Source organism: Ranitomeya imitator, chromosome 8 (genome assembly GCF_032444005.1).
Source record: "Ranitomeya imitator isolate aRanImi1 chromosome 8, aRanImi1.pri, whole genome shotgun sequence".
In the NCBI taxonomy this organism is placed as follows: Eukaryota; Metazoa; Chordata; class Amphibia; order Anura; family Dendrobatidae; genus Ranitomeya; species Ranitomeya imitator.
Genome location: NC_091289.1, coordinates 30,310,518 through 30,335,375, shown reverse-complemented (window position 1 = coordinate 30,335,375; position 24,858 = coordinate 30,310,518). Strand labels below are relative to the sequence as shown.

The 24,858-nt window shown below is 42.5% G+C and overlaps 1 protein-coding gene across 6 annotated transcripts in view; it reads left to right on the top strand.

Moving 5' to 3' along the window:
• The window catches only part of ABHD6 (abhydrolase domain containing 6, acylglycerol lipase), a 29,297-nt gene extending 5,178 nt beyond the window's left edge, over positions 1 to 24,119 (top strand). For 2 of the 6 annotated variants that reach the window (XM_069736651.1, XM_069736656.1), the window contains exons 2-9: positions 3,625 to 3,765; positions 6,011 to 6,167; positions 6,571 to 6,684; positions 14,335 to 14,467; positions 15,666 to 15,823; positions 21,157 to 21,211; positions 21,710 to 21,810; positions 22,886 to 24,119. In XM_069736651.1, the coding sequence (XP_069592752.1) occupies positions 3,647 to 3,765; positions 6,011 to 6,167; positions 6,571 to 6,684; positions 14,335 to 14,467; positions 15,666 to 15,823; positions 21,157 to 21,211; positions 21,710 to 21,810; positions 22,886 to 23,062 (1,014 nt within the window). In that variant the 5' untranslated portion in view covers positions 3,625 to 3,646 and the 3' untranslated portion in view covers positions 23,063 to 24,119. Of the gene's footprint in view, positions 1 to 2,489; positions 2,564 to 3,052; positions 3,321 to 3,624; positions 3,766 to 6,010; positions 6,168 to 6,570; positions 6,685 to 14,334; positions 14,468 to 15,665; positions 15,824 to 21,156; positions 21,212 to 21,709; positions 21,811 to 22,885 lie in introns of those variants that run through there. The other 4 variants (XM_069736652.1, XM_069736655.1, XM_069736654.1 and 1 more) reach the window with 4 other exon arrangements.
• The last annotated feature ends 739 nt before the right edge of the window (positions 24,120 to 24,858 follow it).

The window sequence follows — 24,858 nt, the reverse complement described above, 5'->3', positions numbered from 1 at the left end:
AGCAGAATACTATCTTCTCTTGTATTAACTGCTTTACATAGTTTTGTATCATCTGCAAATATCGATATTTTACTGTGTAAACCTTCTACCAGATCATTAATGAATATGTTGAAGAGAACAGGTCCCAATACTGACCCCTGCGGTACCCCACTGGTCACAGCGACCCAGTTAGATTGGGTTAGATTGGTGACCCTTAATATAGGGTTTTCATTGTTTCTTGGGATTACACCTAGCATTTCATTTTCCACCGTGAATACCGTGGAGAAGAAGGTGTTTAATATGTTAGGGGGGAATTTTTTTTTAAATAATGCTGCATACATACTTGCTCAAACTAAGGGCTCACGCAGATGCCCAAAGTTTTGGTAGCGGTGAAATTCGTCAAAACATCGCACTTGGACCAATGTTATTCACTGAGGCCATACACGTGCCAGATTAATTTTTCTTGGACCACTCGAGGGGGAAAAAAAATTGCAGCATGCTTGATTTGCCTTTGATAATCAGATTGCACTTGGTCATTCAAGTCTATGGGTCTATGTAAAAAAAATTTTTTTTTTTCTTTTATTCTCCACATTCGAAAAATATCGGATCACACTGATCAAACTGTGATCAGAGTGTAATTAGCATAATTGGAGCGATTTCCTAGGATGAGAGATATCCAGTTGTGTGACTCTAGCCTAATAAATCTAAAATTATTTTTTCCCATACAGTAAATGCAGAAAGGATGAAAAAAAAATCTGAATGCCAAAAATTGGTGTTTTTCTGTCGCCACTCTCTCCCCCAAAATGTACCGTAATAACAAGCGATCAAAATGTCATATGTATCCCAAAAAGGTATCGATAAAAATGTCAGCTTGCCACAAAAAAACAAACAAACAAGCTTTCACCCAGGGCCATTAACATAAAAGTTACCGATCTCAGAAAATGGCGACACAAAACATTTTTTTTTTAAGGTTCTGTTCTAATTTACTATTACCCACTCAAATATATACTTTAAGGCTATGTGCACACGTTGCGGATTAGCCTCTGGAATTTTTTGTGCGGATTCTGCATCTCTTGGCAGAAAACACAGGTGCGTGTTTGATGCGTTTTTTATGCGGATTTTGTGGCGATTTCATGCGTTTTTACCCCTGCAGATTTCTATAATGGAATGGGTACATAAACGCTGCAGATCCGCACAAATAAATGACATGTTCCTTCTTTTGATCCGCAGCGTTTTCAGTGCGGAGTTTTCCGCACCATTAGCACAGCAATTTTTTTATTCCATTGATTTACATTGTACTGTAAATCACTTGCGGATCTGCAGCGTTTCTGCACGGAAAAAACGCTGCGGATCCGCAGTAAATCCGCAACGTGTGCACATAGTCAGTTTTGTATTGCCATATCTGACCCAGAAAATAACATTACTAGGTTATTTTAGTGCACTGTAAACGGTCTAAAAAAAACAATATCAGAACTGCGGTTTGTACTTTTTCACCATTACATGCACTTGGAATATTTTTCAGTACTTTATACGGTAAAGGCTAGGTTCACATTGCGTTAGTGCAATCCGTTTAGCGGATACGCTAACGGATTGTGCTAACGCAATGTCCAAAAAGGGATTGCGTTTGGCAATCTCGCTAGCGCAGATGCCCGATCTGCGCTAGCGAGGAACGGACCCTGAACGCTGCAAGCAGCGTTCGAGGTCCGTCCGAAAATAACGGCAAAAATGGCATACGTTTGTGATGCGTTAGCGATCCGTTAGCACATTGCAGTCAATGGGTGCGCTAACGGATCCGTTACATAGCATTAATTGCGACAATTATGCCATGTAACGGAGTTCGTTAGTGGACACCCACTAACGCAATGTGAACCTAGCAGGCTGTGTGCACACGTTCCGGATTTGTCGTGTTTTTTTTGCGCTTTTTTCGCTATAAAAGCACGATAAAACCTGCGAAAAAAATGCATCCATTAATCATCCTATTAATAGAATGCAATCCGCAATTTTTGTGCCTATGTTGCATTTTTTTCCAGCGAATATTCATTAATTTTGCGGATTTTTAGCGGATTTCCCGCTATTTAATGCATCGGGAAGCTCCGGAAAAAAAACGCAAAAAATCCGCACAAAAAGGTGCAAACAACGCAAGAAAAAACGCATGCGGGAAAAGTCCGGTTTTGTTGAGGAAATTTCTGCAAATAATCCTGATGTGCACATAGCCTAAATGCTGTCATTCAAAAAGTAAAAAATAAAAAAAAATTGACTTTGAACGGCAGTGTCGACAGGAATATATGAAAAAAAAGTTATGGCTCTTCGAAGAAGAGGAGGAAAAAAAAAAAGACGAAAGTGCAAAAGTGAAAAATGGAATCCTTAAGGGTTAATGTAAATTCACCTGGCACTGGGGATTGGATTGTCAGTTCTGGCATAACAGTGAATCTGGAATAAAGGAAATGTATCTGTCTTCCATCTCATATTATCAGTTATATACTGGGCAAAGGTGGAGCAGGTGAGAGAGGGGCAAGGGTTGATGTACTGGACGGAGTGTGTGCCGGGTCATTGCTGCATTCACGACCACAGCTGCGTCCTTGTTGTAAGTTCTTCCACAGAGGGCGATGCTGATGGCCTGGGGGGGAATCTCGGGATAAAAGCAGATGATTGGGGTGGGCTTGAGTTACATCGAATGGCCCTGAGATCTGCAGCTCTGGTAACCTGGATAATGCTGATCACAAGGAGAAAACTGCTGACGGCTGGAGACTGACTGCGGCAAGAGCTGCACTCCCAGCCTGGCTCTATCACTACGTGCCGTAGTACAGGCCGATCATCGTGATCTGCTTAGCTCTAGAATGGACGTGTATCTGCCGTACACTTTATTAATGTATTCCATATACACCATCCTATAATGGTGGGGCACAGGATGCATATTTGGGGCCATTTACTACTTCTGTTTTATAAATCTCTCTCCGCAGTTTCATTATAGATTGAGTTTTAATTGAACGGCATTATATAAATTTGGCGCATAGATGTATTTTGCTTTACCATATATTGCTTAATTAAGTCCCTTTTTTTTTTTTTTAAATAGAATTACAGAAAAGAAAAAGTCAAAATCCTTCAATACAAGAACATACGTATTTCAGCTTGCTTTTAATTGCATCAGCAGTGCTTTTCTAAATAGCAAGGCCATGAGGGGTTAAAAAGTTTTGGCTTTTCAGGTACAGATCCGTCGTCAGGCACAGGCTGTTTTATGACAGTTTATAGGATCGGCTCCGTTCCATATATTTGTGAGATATACCTCTTGAAGCTCATCAAGAGAATGCCAAGAGTGTGCAAAGCAGTCATCAAAGCAAAAGGTGGCTACTTTGAAGAACCTAGAATATAAGACGTATATTAAGTTGTTTCACACTTTTGTGTTAAGTATATAATTCCACATGTGTTAATTCATAGCTTTGATGCCTTCAGTGTGAATGTACAATTTTCATAGTCATGAAAATACAGAAAAATCTTTAAATGAGGTGTCCAAACTTTTGGTCTGTACTGTATAATATATATACGGTATATATATTTGTATTGCAGATAAACTGAAGATTTTGTACAAAAATTTGCAAAGTATCGGAGAACCTGCTTAAATTTCCTCCCTTCCTCTGTTTCTTACAGGCAAGAACCGACCAGGAGAAACATGGACCTGGATGTACTGAACATGTTCCTGATTGCAGGAGGGACATTGATCATCCCAATATTGGCGTTTGTGACCTCTTTCTTCCTTTGGCCAGCGGCACTTATCAAAATTTATTACTGGTAAGATTCCGTTTTTTTCTTAAAGTGATTGCCCACCTATAAACATGTAATCGTTTTCAGGTCTTGCATTGCGCTTTGGTTAAAGGGAAGCTGTCGCCACGTTTTATCCGTATCAAACATTATCGCCATATGTACACGGGAAAAAGAAACATCATTCCTTTTGCTAAAAGTAGGGATTTTACAATTTGCACTGACTATCGGAGACATTAAGCCAGATCATGTCTGTTTCATTGATGTGGATAGTTATGTCTGCTGGATACGCCCAGGGGACACTTACGTAATTGACTCGAGGTGCGAGATTTTATAGCCAAATGTTTGTAAATGTAAGGGGCTCGTGCAGGTGACTGTTTTAATCGGACGAGTGCTCTTCAAGGTTTTGACAGATCGCACTCGTACCCATGCTATTCTATGACCCTTTCCTCATATCAAGTGGTTCGAGAGGGGGGGGGGGGAATAAAAAAATCGCAGCAGGTACGATTCACCTACAACAATCGGATGGCACTTGCTCATTCGTGTATATGGGTCCAATGAAAAAAAATAAATAAACTGTACTGCACTCTGATGACATCATAGTGCAGCCAGTTTTTTTTTTGTTTTCTTTTCATACACTGCCATAATTGAGGTGGACATTTTTATTTTATTTTTTTTTTTCCCCTCTCCACTTCCAAGAAAATAAGATCACACTCATCATAATCGGACCTATTTTCTCAGATGAAGAAAAAACTGTCGTTTGCACTTGCCCTAACAGTGTGACTGGTTCTTTTTAATGTTTTCTAAACATCCATAGAACTTTTTTTTCGATACTGTGGGCTAAAGCCCCTTTTAAAGACAAATTTAGGCTGTGCCGCCTTTCTTATGATGTACTTTGCACAATCCTAATCGTGCTTCTTTGCATGTTTTGGCCTCCCTGACTACACAGGACCAGCATGCGCTTTCTAGTGCAGCGATTTTCTATTATTACAACTTGTGAAAATTGTAGTTTCTCACTCTGAAATGGCAGTCGTGCGTGCTGCTCTGCAGGACTGCCCAGTCTACACAGTAAAGCCTTATTCACACATCACTGATTTAAAATCTATCAGAGTTTCGCTGATGACAGAGAAAAAAAAAGTTTCTCCACCTTCTATTATCTATGGTATCTAAGTGCTGTCTGTTTCTATTTTTTTTACGAACTCATAGACTTTCATTGCAGATTTTGATCTGACACACAGATTAATATTGGACATATCTCCGTGATTTTGCACGGACCATTCTGTTAAATATGCTTATTTTGCACATTTATTTAATCCGGACTATTCACCAGGTGCTTACACTTAAAGAAAAATGTCATGATATTCTCATAAAAAGTATAGTGGTTTATTGAATTGTCCACAGGAAAACCAAATTGCAGCAAAACATAAAAATAGATGATATAGTTACGAACAGATTGTCCATGTGTAAATATCAGCGCTTGTTTTCCCAAAGTTTTGAATGGTAAAAGCCATTTGTCTGTGTGAAGTCTGAAGTCATCATGGCTATCGGCTGTTTCTTCCTTGTGTGACTTGTCTGATGTCCATGGAGAATGATGGTGAAGGCAGGAGATGACAGCCCCCATGTGACAAAAACCTCCACCCTCCTAAGAGACGTTATTTATATGTCCCACAGACCACGTGTTCCCTGTATATGGTGTTGACTTATACTCTGAGATATATATATATATATATATATATATATATATATATATACAGAAATCGCTTTTTGTAATGTCAGCATGAAGCAATGTGCTCAGTCCAGAATAAGAATAATTCAATTAATAATTAGTATTTAACACATTCAGTCCCCAGAACATCTCAGACAAGTGAACACCCCCATAGACTATCATAGGTATGAGTGCTATCTGTGAAACTGATGTGTGAATGAGCCTTCCATCAAGTAAATGCGACACGGAGACCAAAAACACCTGACCATGTGTGAGTGATGGATGATAGTAGGTGAAGACATTGAAGCGATGACATTCCGACTACCATTAGCCACCATAAAAGTGATAATGGGAGCTTCTTGCATATTGGTAATTAGTTCAGTGGTGGATATTCACATTTTTCATTTTGTATGAAAACTTTACGTAGGCACAATATACCAGCGTTATGTGGACACTATGGGAATTTTATGTGTGCTATACCTTCTTTCTCCAAAAACCAATGGCTTTTAAAAAGCCTGTTCTGGGCCTTTCCATAAAGAGAGGCTAAAAATCCATTTGGATATGTTGCAGGTACTGGCGCAGAGCGTTGGGGATGCAGGTCAAGTATGTCAGCTATGGGAACTACAAATTTTGTTACACGTCCCGAGGACGACCAGGGCCAAAGCCATCGATCCTCATGCTACACGGATTCTCTGCTCACAAGGATATGTGGCTAGCCATTGCCAAGGTGAGTAACTTTTTTTTTTTCGTGTATACTTTGTCTCACTGGTCAACCGTAGGGTTTCTAAAGGAAGGGGTCACTTTGGACACCATCATTCTCCATTGTAGCCCATGGGAGTCAAGGAAACGCTCTCTCGGAAAGATACTTGGCTCTTTCTTAGAGTAGCAGCTTATTGGGAGCAAAGGATTAGGCATGTTCAAAACCAACATGTCCGATCCCTCTTTATCAAGAGATATTTGACAAGCCACCGTACGCTTGAGATTGTCAGATTCTCTCATTGATGTTGGTAATTGTTTTCATGGATAAGCCCAGATATGAGACACGAAATACAGTAGAGCTGTTATGCTACATGTTTTCTAAATTTTTAATTTTAGATTTTACTCCATAAATTTTTCTTCTTATCCCACAGTTCCTTCCAAAAAACCTACACCTAGTTTGCGTGGATATGCCCGGTCATGAGGGAACCACACGCTCGGCTTTAGATGACTACTCATTCAGTGGTCAGGTGAAAAGAATACACCAGGTACGTGCCTTATATAATAAAGAATCCCCCCCCATAAGCTTTGGTCAACCTTGACAGATACCGGCCAACCACGCAAAAGTGTTGTAGAACATAACTTACAAATGTAAATGCAAAAGGGAAAGCCTAGATCCAATCACATTAATAGCACTTTGATAGATTGCACTTGCGGATAAACACATGTCACACTCTCGTTTCGGAGATATGCCACTGCTCTCTAATTCTTTCGAGATTACAATCTTCCCTGTCATGCCGCGAATAAGATGATTAAATTCCATCTGCTTCATCTTTTCACTTAATAGAAGGAATCAAAAAGCTAAGACAAAATCACAATGACTTAAAAATATAATAATCCCTATTGAAAGTCCGATATAGAGTCCTCGTTATTACGTAACATGTGTTCCCCAGTAAGTACAGTCAAATAAATCAGCATACATGAGAAAAGCAAATCAAAAGAGTTTGAAAAAAACAAAACAAAAAAAACCCACTGATTTATTCCCCATGTATTAGTTTTTTCCCTTCCCCCATGACGGCACACCTGAGAGAGGGGATCCGCCCAGCCAGGACAGGAAACCCTACTGAAAATAAAAGGGCGGTACCTCTCCCTCGCTTCAGTTGGGTTTCCTGTCCTGACAGGGACCCTCTTACTGAACACGGCGGTTCACTTACCCAGGTCCCGTCCCGGCGTGGAAGAATCAGGCAGCGCCTGTGCGTCGGGTTCGGGAGTCTGGAAGCGCCGTCCGCAGGTCCCCCGGGTCTCTGCGTCCGAGCGGGCGTTGAGCAGCATGGTCAGAGGGCTGTGTTCCCTTCCATGGCTGCCACGCCGCCCTCCCCTCTCTGCCGGCGTCCAGGTGCGGTGGCCGCTTCCGGGTCGCTCGTCTGACGTCACGCACAAGGCACGCTGGGAATGGGCGTGCCCGCGTGACGTCGGGGGCGGGCGCCGGATCCAAGATGGCGGCGCCCATGATGAGAACGCCGGCCGGTGAAAGGGAACTCCGGCGGCACGGCAGAGAGTGGGAGGGGGTTAATTTGGGCACCGAAGGAGGCGGGGAGTGCAGTGGTCCCCCCCATAAAAGGGGGTTAGACCACAGAAGACGCGCTCATGTCCATAAACTTCACCATGGAAGTAGGACAACAGGAGCAGCAGCAGCAGCCGCCTTCACAGCAGCAGCAGCAGCAGCAAATGGAGCTCTCACCAGATGCCTTGCCGAGCCACCAGCATACCAAGAGCAGCCGCTCAAGTGGTAGGAACAGCAGTCGTTCTGTCCGGCAGGATTCGTCGGCGTCCAGGAGGGACGCTTCACGTGCATCTGTCCAGCCTCCAAAATCGGTACCCTTGATTGTCGGTAGTGGTGAGTGATCTACGTGAATGTCACCCTTATGGTAACAGGGTCCATTTTTGTCTGTTTTGATCACTAGGGGTCCAGGAAAGCGGTTGGTAAAACAAAGAACCGAGAGTGTGCCCTTTGTAGAAACCCGCTTGCAGTTCAGTGGCAGAAGGATCTCTGTGCTGACTGCATTACTAAAACCATACAAGAGACCCCTAATTTTGCCACTAGCCTAAAAGCCATAATACAGGCTGAAATAAAAGACTCCTTAAAATTGGCCCTTAGCGAACCAAGAAGGAGAAGCCGTAAGGCGTCCACAGACTCAGATGCCTCTCAGAGACAGGGGAGTCATAAAACATCCCGGTCTCCCTCTACCTCCTCGGCCTCTGTCCAGTCTTCAGATTCCTCCTCGGACAGTGATTCAGGAGGTCGTCCATGTTTCCCAACTGAGGACGTAGATAAACTGGTCAAAGCAGTTAGGTCTGCAATGGGGCTTAAAGAGGAGAAGTCACCTAGGTCACTAGAAGATGTCATGTTTGGTGGCCTAGAAGAAAAAAGGAAACGCACGTTTCCGGTTAGTGCAAAAATAAAAGCATTAATTGACAAAGAGTGGAAAAAGCCCGAAAAAATGGGTTCCTTGCCCTCTTCATCCAAAAGGAGATATCCTTTTGAGGATAAAGACTCTGAGTCCTGGGAAAAAATCCCTAAGATTGACGGGGCAGTAGCCAAATGTTTAAAAAGATCATCCCTTCCGTTAGAGGACTCTGGTGTTCTCAAAGACCCGCTTGATAAGAAAGCAGATAGTTTCCTGAGACACATCTGGGAAGCCTCAGCGGGGGGCCTTAAGCCGGCGATTGCGGGAACATGTACGGCCCGTGCCCTAATGGTCTGGCTACATCAGGTAGAAGATCAGCTGAAAAACAAAGTACCCAGAACTGACATCCTTGCAAATATTTCTTTGCTACAAGGAACAGCAGCTTTTTTGGCAGACTCTTCTGCGGATTCCGCAAGACTAACAGCTAGAGCCGCGGGTTTGTCCAACGCGGCAAGAAGAGCCCTCTGGCTCAAAGGCTGCCCGGGGGATTTGCCATCTAAACACAAACTGTGTTCTATTCCATGTGACGGCCAACTTCTCTACGGGAAAAAACTTGAAGACATCCTGGAACATGCAGGAGATAAAAAGAAAGGTTTTCCCAACATCCCTAAAGATCCTAAAAAACCTTTTTTTCGGAGGAGAAGATATAATAGAGGTCGCCCCCCAGGGGAGAGGAAAAATTGGGATTTTAGAGATAAAAGAGGATCGGGCTATATGTTTAAAGGCCCCTCCCACATCGGCAAAAAAATCCCCCCAATGACATTACGCCAGAAGTGGGAGGAAGACTCTCCCTCTTCTTTCCGGCCTGGGTAAATATCTCCCCCAGTATCTGGGTCATGAACATCATCAGAGACGGCCTAAAAATAAAATTCGTCTGTCCTCCCAGACGAAACTTCATAATAACTCCCCGACGGAAGTCTCAGCAGGAACAATCTGCCCTAGAAACCGAGATCTTGGGACTTGTCCACAAAAAGGTTCTTCAGGAAGTCCCGGTTCAGGAGGAAGGAGAGGGGTTTTACTCCCCCCTCTTCTTGATCCAAAAACCGGATGGTTCTTGGAGAACTATTATAAATCTAAGGAAGCTCAACCAATCCATAGAGAACTACACTTTCAAGATGGAGTCTATAAACACGACCATAAAACTTCTCTTCCAACACTGCTTCATGGCAGTAATAGACTTAAAGGATGCTTACTACCATATACCAATACATCAGGAATATCGGAAATACTTGAGGGTAGCTCTCTATATTCAAAATCAGGTAAAGCATTTTCAATATACAGCTCTTCCATTCGGCCTGTCTACAGCCCCCAGAGTTTTCACCAAAGTGATGGTGGAAGTGATGTCATACCTCCGGTCCCGGGATGTAGTAATTGTCCCATATCTGGACGATTTCCTGGTAATAGGGAGGTCAGAGTCCCACTGCACTCATCAAATATCAGTGGTAACATCAACTCTAATGGAGCTGGGTTGGATAATAAACATCCTCAAATCCAGACTACTGCCAGTAAAAATACAGTCCTTCCTGGGGTTAATACTGGACTCCGAGCGTCAGCTCTGCCTCCTTCCACAAAACAAAGTGGACAAGATAATAAACCTGACCAGTACAGCAATACGTCAACCCGCAATGACTCTCAGAAAGGCGATGTCCCTTCTAGGCTCGTTAACATCGTGTATACCGGCAGTAGAATGGGCACAATTCCACCTAAGACAACTACAGTGGGAAGTTCTCTCAGCTCAAAGACTGTTAAGAGGGCATTTAGAAGGAAATCTATGTCTCTCCCTGAGCGTAAGGGATTCCCTAGCTTGGTGGACTGTAGAACACCACCTGACAAAGGGGGTCCGGTGGAAAAATCCGGTCATAGACATCATCACGACCGACGCAAGCGGTACAGGTTGGGGAGCTCATCTGAGATCTCACTCTGTACAAGGTACCTGGTCCATACGAGAAAAAAACTATGGATCAAACGAAAAAGAGCTATGGGCAGTGGAGAAAGCCCTAAGACATTTTCTCCCTTTACTCCAGGGTCGCCATACTTGAATCCTAACAGACAATCGAGCAGTGGTGGCGTATGTCAATCATCAGGGGGGAACGAGGTCCAAAGGCCTCATGAATGCGTCAAAACTCCTCTTCCAACTGGCGGAACAACACCTGTTATCTCTGTTGGCACTACACATCAGGGGCATAGAAAACACTCAGGCAGACTTCCTGAGTCGCAGAGGCTTAAGACAGGGGGAATGGTCCTTAAACCCCCAGATATTTCAACAAATAGTCCAAGCCTGGGGCTCACCAGAAATAGACTTGTTTGCCAATTCTCACAACAAAAAAGTCAGAAAATTCTGCTCCTTGAATCCAAGAGAACATCCCTTCGCAGTAGATGCCCTACTAATACCTTGGAAGTTTTCTCTGGCCTACGCATTCCCCCCCGATAGTGATGATCCCAGCTGTGATCCGGAAGATCAGAGAGGATCAGGCGAGGATTATCCTCATAGCTCCATTTTGGCCAAGGAGACCATGGTTCTCCCTTCTAAGACAGATGTCGGTAACAGATCCATGGATTTTGCCAGAAATTCCGGACCTACTAACCCAGGGCCCAGTAACCCACTCTCAGGTGAAGGGCTTCCATCTGGCAGCCTGGAATTTGAGAGGGCGTTACTAAGTCGCCATGGATTCTCACCAGGTTTAATCTCCACCCTGTTGAAAAGCAGAAAACCCATAACTTCTAGAATCTATGGTAGGACATGGAAAAAATTTCTTGACTTCCTGGGTGAACCATTGGGGGAGGTGGCTCCAGTGGGTCCTATCCTAGAATTTCTGCAAGCAGGATTACATCTTGGGTTAGCAACCAGCACCCTTAAAGTTCAGGTTTCAGCCTTGGGGGCCCTGTATAACTGTAATCTTGCCTCAAATAGATGGGTCTCACGATTCATAAAATCTTGCAGTAGATCTCGGCCGGTCGTTATCCCAAAAATCCCTCCTTGGGATCTAAATTTGGTCTTAGAAGCTCTAACTAAACACCCTTTCGAGCCCTTACAGGAGTTATCACCTAAGTTACTTACCCTTAAAACAGTTCTTCTAGTAGCCCTAACATCGGCACGTAGGGTAAGTGATTTGCAAGCCCTGTCAATATCCCCTCCTTATACTCAGGTTTTTGATGACAGGATCGTTCTAAGACCAGACCCGGCTTATCTCCCCAAGGTGGTTCAAAAGTTCCATAGGACTCAAGAGATTACCTTACCTTCTTTCTGTAGTAATCCCAAAAATCCAGGGGAACAAAAGTTCCACATGCTAGATGTGAGAAGATCTATGTTACAGTACATATCTATGACTAGTCAGTGGAGGAAAGACCAAACCCTATTCATAGCCTTTCAGGGTAGCAAAAGAGGGTGTGGGGTAGCTAAAAGTACTATTGCTAGATGGATTAGGGAGGCCATTAGTTTATCCTACTCTGCGGGTGGCACTCCGGTTCCTGAAGGCATCAAGGCTCACTCTACCAGAGCCATGGCTACCTCCTGGGCGGAAAAGGCTGAGGTATCAATTGATCAAATTTGCAAGGCTGCTACCTGGTCCTCACCCTCAACTTTTTTCAAGCACTACCGGCTAGACCTTTCCTCCTCTGCTGACCTAACCTTTGGTAGAAGGGTACTCCAAGCGGTGGTCCCTCCCTAAGGTTTCATTCTACAAAGTCTCTCAGGTGTGCCGTCATGGGGGAAGGGAAAACACCAGGGTTACTTACTGGTAACAGGTTTTTCCGGAACCCATGACAGCACCTGTATATTCCCCCCCCTTTATCACCTTTTCGGTGTGCACTATTGTTTTGGGTGCTTTTTTAGTTAATATGATGTGGTGTTGGATTGCCATGTGTACTAACCAGGGGGGCCTCTCATGCTCTGAAAACCAACTGAAGCGAGGGAGAGGTACCGCCCTTTTATTTTCAGTAGGGTTTCCTGTCCTGGCTGGGCGGATCCCCTCTCTCAGGTGTGCCGTCATGGGTTCCGGAAAAACCTGTTACCAGTAAGTAACCCTGGTGTTTTGTTTTTTTTTAACTTTCTAATACACGGGGAATAAACCAAAATTTTTTTAACTTTTACTGTAAAGATTGAAGAAGAGGTGCTTGGCATACATTTTGATCTTGGGCTGGTTTCACATTTGCGTTTTTTGCTGCTGCGTCGTGTTTTCCCATAAACCCATGCGTCGTGTTTTCCTATATTTAACATTAAAAACGCATGTGTTTTTTTTTTTTGTATGCGTTTGGCCGCGTTTGACGACGCATGCTTGCGTCTTGGCGCGGAAATGCAACATGTAGTAATTTCTAGAGGCGTTTTTTTGCCGCGTTTTTAAGCACATGCGTTTGGTTGCATTTTTGAACGCATGCGTTTCAATAGAGAAAAACAAGTCTAGACACTGATAAGCCACCCCCCACCATCAAGGTGATGAAAGGATCCAAACCCTAGCCCTAACCCTAACCCTAGCCCTAGCCCTAACCCTAGCCCTAGCCCTAGCCCGAACTCTAATGGGAAAATGGAAATAAATACATTTTTTTTTTAATTTTTTTTTGATTTTTCCATAACTAAGGAGTTGATGAAGGGGGTTTGATTTCTATTTATAAGGGGTTTTCTAGTGGATTTTTATGATTGGCAGCTGTCACACACTGAAAGACGCTTTTTATTCCAAAAAATATTTTTTGCGTTACCACATTTTGAGAGCTACAATTTTTCCATATTTTGGTCCACAGAGTCATGTGAGGTCTTGTTTTTTTGCAGGACGAGTTGACATTTTTGTTGGTAACATTTTCGGGCACGTGACATTTTTGATTGCTTTTTATTCCGATTTTTGTGAAGCAGAATGAACAAAAACCAGCTTGTGAAATTTCTCATCATGCGTACCAAAAGCGCAAACGCAAGAAAAAACGCATGTAAACGCGTCTATAAAACGCAGCGTTTGTACGCGTTTACATGCGTTTTTTCCACCACTTGCGGATGCGTTTTAAACGCTGCGGATTTAAACGCAAATGTGAAACCAGCCTAAGGGTGTATCAATTTTTTACATTGTTGATATAGCCACAGTTAGTACTGTTAACATTTCATTTTAATTGGAAAGGGGAGAGGTTCTGCCCATACCTGCTCCTTCTTAGAATCTCGGTGAATACAGATTTTACCAGTTAAATGAGAACTAATGCACCACTCCAGTGTTCATTCTTTCTCTGCAGTGATGCAACCAATCTAAGTTCCCTGACGTTAGTCTTATACTCACCAGCTGCCATCTTTAGCTCTTCATCTCGTGACGTCAACTTCTTACTCGCCAAAGTTCAGAGGTAATGATCACAAGCGCTCAATGGAAGGTCTCGTTTGGGATCTCATAGACTTACAGTGAGTTGTGACTTCCGGGTCGCCCACCAAACACTGGAGTAATCCGGCAGGTCACAACCTGCAGAAGATCAACCAGAGCGGCGCCGGTTAAAAGATGAAGACAGCGGCTGGTAAGTATAATACCAGAGGAGTGAATTTAGATTAATTTTCCCAATTCAGCGCTGCAATAAAAAAACAAACAAACAAAACACTGGAGTGGTGCGTTATTCGGCCCTGGCAGAGGAAGAACCCAATTTGTCCCATAAGACCATTTACAAAGTTTCCTATTTTCTTGTGTGCTATTGGTTTTATGAAATACAAATTAAAACGACAACTACTCTTGAAATGAAAATCTGAAATGTCATCTTTCTTTAATTTTACAGTTCGTTGAAAGCATACATTTGAATAGAAAGCCTTTCCATCTTGTCGGTACATCCATGGGGGGATGCGTTGCTGGGGTGTATGCTTCCCAATATCCATCTGACATCTCCAGCCTGAGTCTTATTTGCCCTGCAGGTAAATGCATGGACTATATATTGTAAATCCATACTGATGGGTCGGTTCTATACTTTGTTCACACAAGCATCGTGTTTTTGGGTCTAATAGATTCTCCACAGTTGGGTATAGGATACTTTTTGTAAAACTTTTTTTTATTTTTAGGATTTGGAAAGTTGACGTGTTTTATGTAGTCGACACTACGGTGTTGATCCTGTTAGTGTTCAGGCACTAACATTTGGCATATACCATATGTCTTTTTGGGAATGGCGCAGGTGGAACCAATGTATCGACAGTATGCGCCTCCAAGATGGGAACAGTCGGCTATGAATATTAGTTTGGAACGTTGTTGTGTTAGCTTGGGCCACACAGATGCACGTTGTGGCATGCGTTACTACAGAGGGTGGAATATGTAGGTACCATGGCACCCAAAAGGTGGTTATACAGCTTTCACTGTGTGAATTTATGGCCAGTTTTACATTCTGGATGGGAATGCCAGGTCCAACATCTAGAACCCTCTACTATTGGATGATTGAGGGTCCATTGACAAATTCCCACTCTAGAATTCTTTGCGCACTTCGCGCTTTTGTTGACTGGAAATCAATGACTGTAGATATCAAACCTTTTTGGCTTACTTTTTGATATAGCATAAATCTAAGGTACCCTCAGACCTATTCAGCGAACAGAATTACGACTCCTCCTTTTCCCTTCTATAGCAGTGACTGTCGAGACAAGCGCATTTGCTACCGCCTATCTACTTTTTGGATGAGACAGCAGCCTTACCAGATGGGTTAGGGACCCCCTTTTTCCATATGGGTGCTGTAGGTTGGGAACCCCCTCTTTTCACATGGGGAAAGAGGTGGTTGGGGGCCTCCTCTTTCCACATGGGTGCAGATCCCAATGCTGAAACCTATAACTGCATTTACGGCATGTCCCCCGAAGACTGGAAAATGGGTTAAACAGATTCTTTTTAAATTTAATGAAATATATATATACAGTATATGTGTATATATATATATATATATATATATATATATATATATATATATATATGTACATACATATATATATATATATATATATATATTTCATTAATTTTTAGAAGAATCTGTTTAACCCATTTTAAAGTGTTTACTAAACTGTGATGCATAATTCTGACTTACAATTTTCAGCGTCAAATTGATTGCTTTATCCTGGGTTTTTTTTCCCCCATAACTAGGTTTGCAGTATCCTACAGATAGTAAATTTCTAAAACAGCTGCAAGATATAAAGGAATCTGGCAATGATGAAAAAATTCCCCTCATTCCGTCAACTGCAGAAGAAATGGAGCAAATGCTGAAGCTTTGTTCATACGTCCGATTCAAGATCCCGCAGCAGGTCAGAATCAGTGTGTGTGTGTGTGTGTATGTGTATGTATATATATATATATATATATATATATATATATATATATATATATATATATATATATATATATATATATATATATATATATATATATGTATCCTACATGACTCTATAGTATAATAAATTGGCAAAAACTTTACGTTACAACCAATCATAGTGCAGATTTCATTTTTCTAGAGCAACGAAATGAAAGCTGATCTTTGATTGGTTGCTATGGGTAACAGGAACTGTTATCATGGTTTCTCATAAATTAGGCCCATTGTATCATAAAGGACAATGGCTACCATAGCAGCTAGCCAGCGTTTGTACAATCCTGTAGGAATACAGCATAAAAAAAAAGTTAATTGGCCAAACAGCTGGAACCAAAGTGTCGGCCATATTGGTTGCAACTAAGATTTCTGTTTTTGGGTTAAGTTTCTCTCGAACATGTGTTCCAGCTCTACTGCTGCGTTAGAAATCTGAGCACGGCCTCCAAGTCTGATAATGTGTTTTAGCTGCTTTTGTATATGACACGGTACAAGAACGGCTCTCTACAGAGCAGGGCACAGATGGCGCTTAATAGTAGGTTTGGCACACAATCCTCTGCGGCCGCGACTCCTCTGCCCTACTAACCGGCTCCCTTGTGTAACTTGACGTCACCGATTAAATCCACATACTGTATTACAAAAATGCATCTGTGACATTAAACTGGTAAGTATAATATTTAAAGCCAAAAATGAAGAAGAATGAAGTGGCACTCACCCGATGTTGCTGTATGAAAATGTCCTTTATTCAGAGCATACACTCACAGACATATAGTGGAGAGGCGGCTTGGTAAGGAGAGAGGTGCAGGAGGAGGCAAGAGGACGACGGCCGTTTCGCGCCTGCGCGCTTCAACGGGTCCAGGTCTGAAGCGCGCAGGCGCAAAACACCTGGTGCCATTCTACTTCTTTTGATACATATAATATTTAAAGGGCATGTTCATTTCAGAACATCCTTTACGTCTGCCAAAGCGTGTTTTTTTTTTTTTTTTGTTTTTTTTCTCCCTCCATGCCACAAAATACTGTAGCAGAAAAAAAGTGTTTTGTTTAATTATGTGATCCTTTCATGATCGAGTGTTTTTTTGTTTTTTTTTTCTTTAAGGGAGGTGTAGCAATGATTTTACACTGCCATAAAGGCAACAGTATTTGCCTGCTCAGGTGTCAGAACTAAAGCTATCAGGGTGCAGCAAACCCATATTATAAAGATGGCGGCCACACGGGTACAAGGCGCTGAGACAACCACTCACAACCTACCAGTTCATGGAGGTGGTGATTGCTTAGTATTGAAATTGCACACAAAAAAAGGCTTGTATAGGGCGCTGGTCACACACAAGTAGTGCAGTGTCTGAATTACAGCCCATTAGTGCCCCCATACTATTAGATCAGGCGGACTGCCCAGCACTATAAGTGCAACCCACGAGGACAGAGACACCAATTTACAAGCTCGGCATTGATGGACTTGGCTGCACCCTCAATAAACATGTGCAAAAAATGAGACATTAGCTGATATTTTGGCCAAAATACGAAAGCCGCAACCCACATCAAGGATCCTCATACTTTCAAGTCCTTACACTAAAATTAAAAGCAAAACCACAAAAATAGGAATTGAATTCCCCAAACCCCCCCCCCCCCCCCCCAAAAAAAAAAATAAAAATAAAAATCACGAATTTACGCAGCAATAAAGGGCAACAGTATTTGCCTGGCCAAGTATTAGAACTAATCCACCAAGCAATCACCGCCAAAATGGATTGGTAGGTTATGAATGGTTGTCACATCAGTATTGTGCTGTGTACATTATTGACTTTTGGGGGGGATTTTAATTCCCCTTTTCCGTGGCTTTGATTTTAATCTTAGGTGTAGCCATGAAAAGTGGCAGTTTTGGGGTGTGTGTATATTATAATATATATATATATATATATAATTTTTTTTTTTTTTTTTTTCTGACCAAAAGTTTGGACACACCTTTTCATTTAAAGATTTTTCTGTATTTTCATGATTATGAAAATTGTACATTCACACTGAAGGCATCAAAACGATGAATTAACACATGCGGAATTATATACTTAACAAAAAAGTGTGAAACAACTGAAATTATGTCTTATATTCTAGGTTCTTCAAAGTAGCCACCTTTTGCTTTGATGACTGCTTTGCACACTCTTGGCATTCTCTTGATGAGCTTCAAGAGGTAGTCACCAGCAATGGTTTTCACTTCACAGGTGTGCCCTGTCAGGTTTAATAAGTGGGATTTCTTGTGTTATAAATGGTGTTGGGACCATCAGTTGTGTTGTGCAGAAGTCTGGTGGATACACAGCTGATAGTCCTACTGAATAGACTGTTAGAATTTGTATTAAGGCAAGAAAAAAGCAGCTAAGTAAAGAAAAACAAGTGGCCATCATTACTTTAAGAAATGAAGGTCAGTCAGTCCGAAAAATTGGGCAAACTTTGAAAGTGTCCCCAAGTGCAGTGGCAAAAACCATCAAGCTCTACAAAGAAACTGGCTCACATGAGGACCGCCCCAGGAAAGGAGCAAAGAAAGACCAAGAGTCACCTCTGCTTCTGAGGATAAGATTATCCGAGTCACCAGCCTCAGAAATCGCAGGTTAACCGCAGCTCAGATTAGAGACCAGGTCAATGCCAGACAAGAGTTCCAGCAGCAGACACATCTCTACAACAACTGTTAAGAGGAGACTTTGTGCAGCAGGCCTTCATGGTAAAATAGCTGCTAGGAAACCACTGCAAAAAACAGGCAACAAGCAGAAGAGACTTGTTTGGGCTAAAGAACACAAGGAATGGACATTAGACCAGTGGAAATCTGTGCTTTGGTCTGATGAGTCCAAATTTGAGATCTTTGGTTCCAACCACCGTGTATTTGTGCCATGCAGAAAAGGTGAACGGATGGACTCTACATGCCTGGATCCCACCGTGAAGCATGGAGGAGGAGGTGTGATGGTGTGCGGGTGCTTTGCTGGTGACACTATTGGGGATTTATTCAAAATTGAAGGCATACTGAACCAGCATGGCTACCTGTTATGACCTGGTGGTAAGGACAATAATGGACCTGGTGGTAAAGAGCACACGGAATTACCTGATAGTTACTAATAATATAGGACGAGCTCTGAGACGTGGGAACTCTGCTGACCGCAATCCCTAATCCTATCACACACACTAGAAATAGCCGTGGATTGCTCCTAACGCTCCCTATGCAACTCGACACAGCCTAAGAAACTAGCTAGCCCTAGAGATAGAAAAATAAAGCCTACCTTGCCTCAGAGAAATTCCCCAAAGGAAAAGGCAGCCCCCCACATATAATGACTGTGAGTAAAGATGAAAATTACAAACACCGAGATGAAATAGAATTAGCAAAGTGAGGCCCGACTTACTGAACAGACAGAGGATAGGAAAGGTAACTTTGCGGTCAGCACAAAAAACTACAAAAAGACCACGCAGAGGGCGCAAAAAGACCCTCCGCACCGACTCACGGTGCGGAGTCGCTCCCTCTGGGTCCCAGAGCTTCCAGCAAGCAAGACAAAATCAAAATAGCAAGCTGGACAGAAAAATAGCAAACCAGAGAAAAGCAAGCAGGAACTTAGCTTCTGCTGGGAAGACAGGTCACAAGAACGATCCAGGAGAGAACAAGACCAATACTGGAACATTGACAGGTGGCATGGAGCAATGGTCTAAGTGGAGTTAAATAGAGCAGCCAGCTAACGAATTAACCTCGTCACCTGTGGAAGGAAACTCAGAAGCAGCAGCTCCACTCACAACCACCAGAGGAAGCCCATGGACAGAACCAGCCGAAGTACCATTCATGACCACAGGAGGGAGCTTGACAACAGAATTCACAACAGCTACCACAGCATCTTGCAGCGGCATGCTATTCCATCCGGTTTGCGTTTAGTTGGACCATCATTTAGTTTTCAACAGGACAATGACCCCAAACACACCTCCAGGCTGTGTAAGGGCTATTTGACCAAGAAGTAGAGTGATGGGGTGCTACGCCAGATGACCTGGCCTCCAGTGTCACCAGACCTGAACCCAATCGAGATGGTTTGGGGTGAGCTGGACCGCAAAGTGAAGGCAAAAGGTCCAACAAGTGCTAAGCATCTCTGGGAACTCCTTCAAGATTGTTGGAAGACCATTCCCGGTGACTACCTCTTGAAGCTCATCAAGAGAATGCCAAGAGTGTGCAAAGCAGTCATCAAAGCAAAAGGTGGCTACTTTGAAGAACCTAAAATATAAGACATAATTTCAGTTGTTTCACACTTTTTTGTTAAGTATATAATTCCACATGTGTTGATTCATAGTTTTGATGCCTTCAGTGTGAATGTACAATTTTCATAGTCAGACTTTTGGTCTGTACTGTGTATGTGTGTATATGTATATATATATATCTATATATATAATTGCCTAAGGGTTTTTCCGTCTGTCTGTCTTTCTGTCTGTCCTGGAAATCCCGGCTCTGATTGGTCGAGGCCGCCAGGCCTCGACCAATCAGAGAGCGGCACAGCATCGACGTAGAAATCCCGCGTCTCTGATTGGTCGAGGCCGCCAGGCCTCGACCAATCAGCAATGGGCACAGCGACGATGATGTCATAAAGGACGTAGAAATCCCGCGTCTGATTGGTCGAGGCCGCCAGGCCTCGACCAATCAGCAACGGGCACAGCGATGATGATGTCATAAAGGACATAGACATCTCACGTTTCTGATTCAGCGACGGGCACAGTATCGACGTAGATGTCATAATGGTTGCCATGGCGACGATGATGTCATAAAGGTTGCCTCGACCAATCAGCGATGGGCACAGTGTGCCGTGAATTCTGGAATCATCATTGTCCATATACTACGGGGACATGCATATTCTAGAATACCCGATGCGTTAGAATCGGGCCACAATCTAGTGTAATATATAATTGCCTAAGGGTTTTTCCGTCTGTCTGTCTGTCTGTTTCTGTCTGTCTGTCTGTCCTGGAAATCCCACGTCTCTGATTGGTCGAGGCCTGGAGGCCTCGACCAATCAGCAACGGGCACAGCGACGATGATGTCATAAAGGACGTAGACATCTCACGTTTCTGATTCAGCGACGGGCACAGCATCGACGTAGATGTCATAATGGTTGCCATGGCGACGATGATGTCATAAAGGTTGCCTCGACCAATCAGCGACGCGGGATTTCTACGTCGATGCTGTGCCGGTCTCTGATTGGTCGAGGCCTGGCGGCCAATAATAGGCTACCAAGCTGTATTTTATATCTAATCCTAATAATGTCTGTCTTTATTTTTTAGGTCTTACAGGGACTTGTTGATGTTCGCATCCCTCACAATGATTTTTATAGAAAATGTAAGTTATAACAAACGCATATGATAACATTCTGCAGCGTAGAAACCTCCCTATTACTAATGAATGAACACGGATAGAAATGAATGGGCATTTGATTACAGATTGGTATAACGATCGCATTAATAATAGATGACTGTTTGGCAATGAATCAAAATGGTCTCTAACTGTAAAAAAGAATATACCATACTTTTATTTTAGTATTAACTCTTTATGCATATTCTACACCAAAACATCAGCAAATGAAATACCTCAATCATTGCCGACCGTAACTTTTGACTTTCTGAAAACCAAGTTTGCCAACCATGTCAATTTTTCTTTTAAAAGGCATTGTCTTCAACAGAGAAGCCCTTTTTTTAAAAATATGGACACCCTAAAGAAACGTCATTTGAGACCCCTTTCGCAGATATGATTGTTTTGTTTTTTTGCTATGATTTTTGTTAATGGTTGAATAAAGTTTCCTGTTTTATCCGGCAAATGGTAATTAACTTCTTTGTTTAGTATTTTTAGATATGGTAGAAGAGAAATCACGTCACACTCTACATGAGAGCATGCACAAAATCACCGCTCCTACCCAAATAATATGGGGCAGACAGGACCAGGTACGTGGAATCTTTATATTTTGTATGATGAGTATTGAAAAAAAACACTAATGATATTTTTAGGATCAATTTATTAAAAGTCAAGCAAAGCAGATATTTCTTCTCAAACTTTGGTGTGTTTTTAACCATTTATTACCACTAATCCATGCCGAGAATGATCAGAGAACCGTGTGGCGATTTCCCCCTCTAAGTACTGGATATGTTCTCCAAAAAAAGGAAATGGGAAGATACAGTAATTGATAGAAACGAATATATTTGTATTTGACCGGGATTGACAGCTCTTTCCCTGTACATGCATGCAGGCAGAGACCTGTCAATCATTGTACTTACAATTGCTTATTTTGCCTTTCTACCCAGATAATTCTTCTTTTTTCCATTAGGTCTATGACTTCACATGATTTAAAACAGACTGGCTGAATCCTTCTAAACTTTATGTAGAAACAGGAGGTCAAATTTCCCTGCATGAGTCATCACTGCAAAAGTCCCTGGGAGGAGGGAGAAGTTGGGTCAGGAGGTGAAGAAGGGGATGACTCCTGCAGGGCGGGAAAAAGACTTCCTGTTTCTACATGGAGGAGAATTATCTGGGTAGAAAGGCAAAATGAGCAATTGTAAGAACATAGTGCTGTATAATATAATTGGAGTAAATTAAGAGTATAGAAATTTTGATTTTAAAACGTTGTGGCATTTAAAGAAGCCCTCCGATCAAACATATCCTACAGCCAATGTCTGATACATGTTGCCCGTGGAGTGTCCGTTTTAAGAACCAAATTGGCAGCAGATAAAACTGTAATATTTATAAAAAGGCGCTCAATAAGTCACCCCATATTTTATGTTGACCCCAGATTGGGAGGCATAAAACCTGATGACAGATTCCCTTAAAATGAGGCCCATTAAAGTGAATGGCTCAGCTATAGAATACTTAAACCTTCTGAGTCCATCATTGCGGGAGCGGAACCCCCCTTTCTGACTTAGAAAGAAAGATTTCACTTCTTGAGAATCTTTATATGGACATTAAAACTAAGCCTCACTGAAGTATTAGGCATTAATATATACGTTCTTTATTGCCTTCCTTTAGGTACTTGATGTTTCCGGAGCTGAAGTCTTAGCCAATGCAATCCCCGGAAGCCAAGTGGAGATCCTGGAGAACTGCGGACATTCAGTAGTGATGGAGCGACCACGAAAATCAGCCAAGCTCATAGTGGACTTTATATCTTCCTTGCAAACCACAGAGAACAATAAGAAGCATGATTAAACCTTCAGGACTGCTCCGGACTCTGCTCCTCTCTATTGCTGTATTTCTCTGAGCTTCTCAGGGGATCTGTAGACCTTCTAGGAAAGTAGCTTAGTTCCTTGTGAACAGAAGACTGTGTCTGAATACAGATTACTTCCAGTGCAGCGGAGTCTTTAGAACGACGCATTGCACATAATGGGTACTGCAGCGGCCGCACTATTGTTGTAAATGGTACCCAGTGGCACTGTCAGAGTTAAAGCCTGAATTCGGACTGATGCGCTGAGCCCCTTGACCCGAAACCATACTATGAATTAATAACCTAGCAAAATGCAAGTAAGTTCGGTAACCCTATTTATCGTGATGGGCGGTAAGACGATGTCACTCTGACAGTATGAGCCAATTTCTATGGTCGGAACGTGCAAAATATTGCAGTGAAACCCTAATGTCTGGGCACTGTGCCTTCCAAGCAGATGACATTATATGCAGGTCAGCCTTGACACCGTGCCCACGACGGATGATATTGCTGCTACAGAATAAGCACTGCATGGCTATAGGCGGAAATTTCACCCAAAACCCTTTACCACGTCCTCCTAATATTACCACTACTACCCCATTAGAAAAAATGCCAAAGAAGCAAGAGCTTGAGATCATCATTCAGGGCTTAATAGGCGCATACTACATTGTCAAAAATTAGGCTTTTCCATTTAATGCTTAATTTGCATGATCTCTGCTTTTGTTGCTATAGGTTATAGCACATTGGCAGTGACAAATAATTAGATTAAAGGTCCAAAATTAGAAAAATATGGCTTTTTTTCTGTAAAAACAGCACCGCCCTTGTCTACAGGTTGTACTTGGTATTACAGCTCTGAACTATTCACCTTAATAGAAATAGGGGTGGCGCTTTTTTTTTCGGGGGGCAGTAATGTTTTTCTAATTCTGGCTATAAAATACTAAGGTTTTCTGTGCTAACTTGCCATAGGGGGGCAGTATTTTAAGGATTTATGGTTCATTTCTGCGTTTCTTTACCCATGGACCAGTATGCAATTCACATTTGTGTTAATAAATATACATATTATTACTACTTGTATTATTTTTTTTACTCTTTTTATTACTTTAAAGGGACCATAAGGAAAAAGGTAAAATAAATTTATATAGAATTTTTATTTCTTTTTTACATTTGAACCTCCGCCTAAAAGTGTAATTCTCTGTGAGTGGAATATTATGTCATTGTGAAGGCGAGGTGGGCAACCTGTGTCTTCCCATGCTAAAAGCGAACGTTGTGGATCCTTGAGCTGCTGTGTCATAGTTGTGCAGCAATATAAATAGGGGAAAAAAAACTTGGTGCTGGGCAAAATTGAGAAATGTAATAGTTGTGTAGATTTCGTGACCCTTGCCCTAGTGCGGCACTGATAAACTCGGCTGACTCTGCAGCATTACTGACCTGTTGCCCAGATTCCTGCACTTTGTCCTGGTGACATTCACAGATCGGAACCATAAAACTCCAATGCGCTTGAGTGATACTTTAGCATGGAATCCAAAGATCTGTTGTCACCTTTAGCTGTGTTCTACCAAGATAACATGTTGTTGGCACCACTAGTGATGAGCGAGTATACTCGTTGCTCGGCATGATTTACGGCTGCTAGCCAGCCTGAGTACATGTGGGGGTTGCCAGGGAATTCCCACATGTACTCAGGCTGTCTAGCAGCCGTAAATCATCCAGCTGCGGGAAGGAAAACTAAATCTCCGAGCAGTCGCAAATACTCGGAGATCACCTGAGCGTACTCGGGAAAACCCGAGCAACGAGTATACTCTCTCAT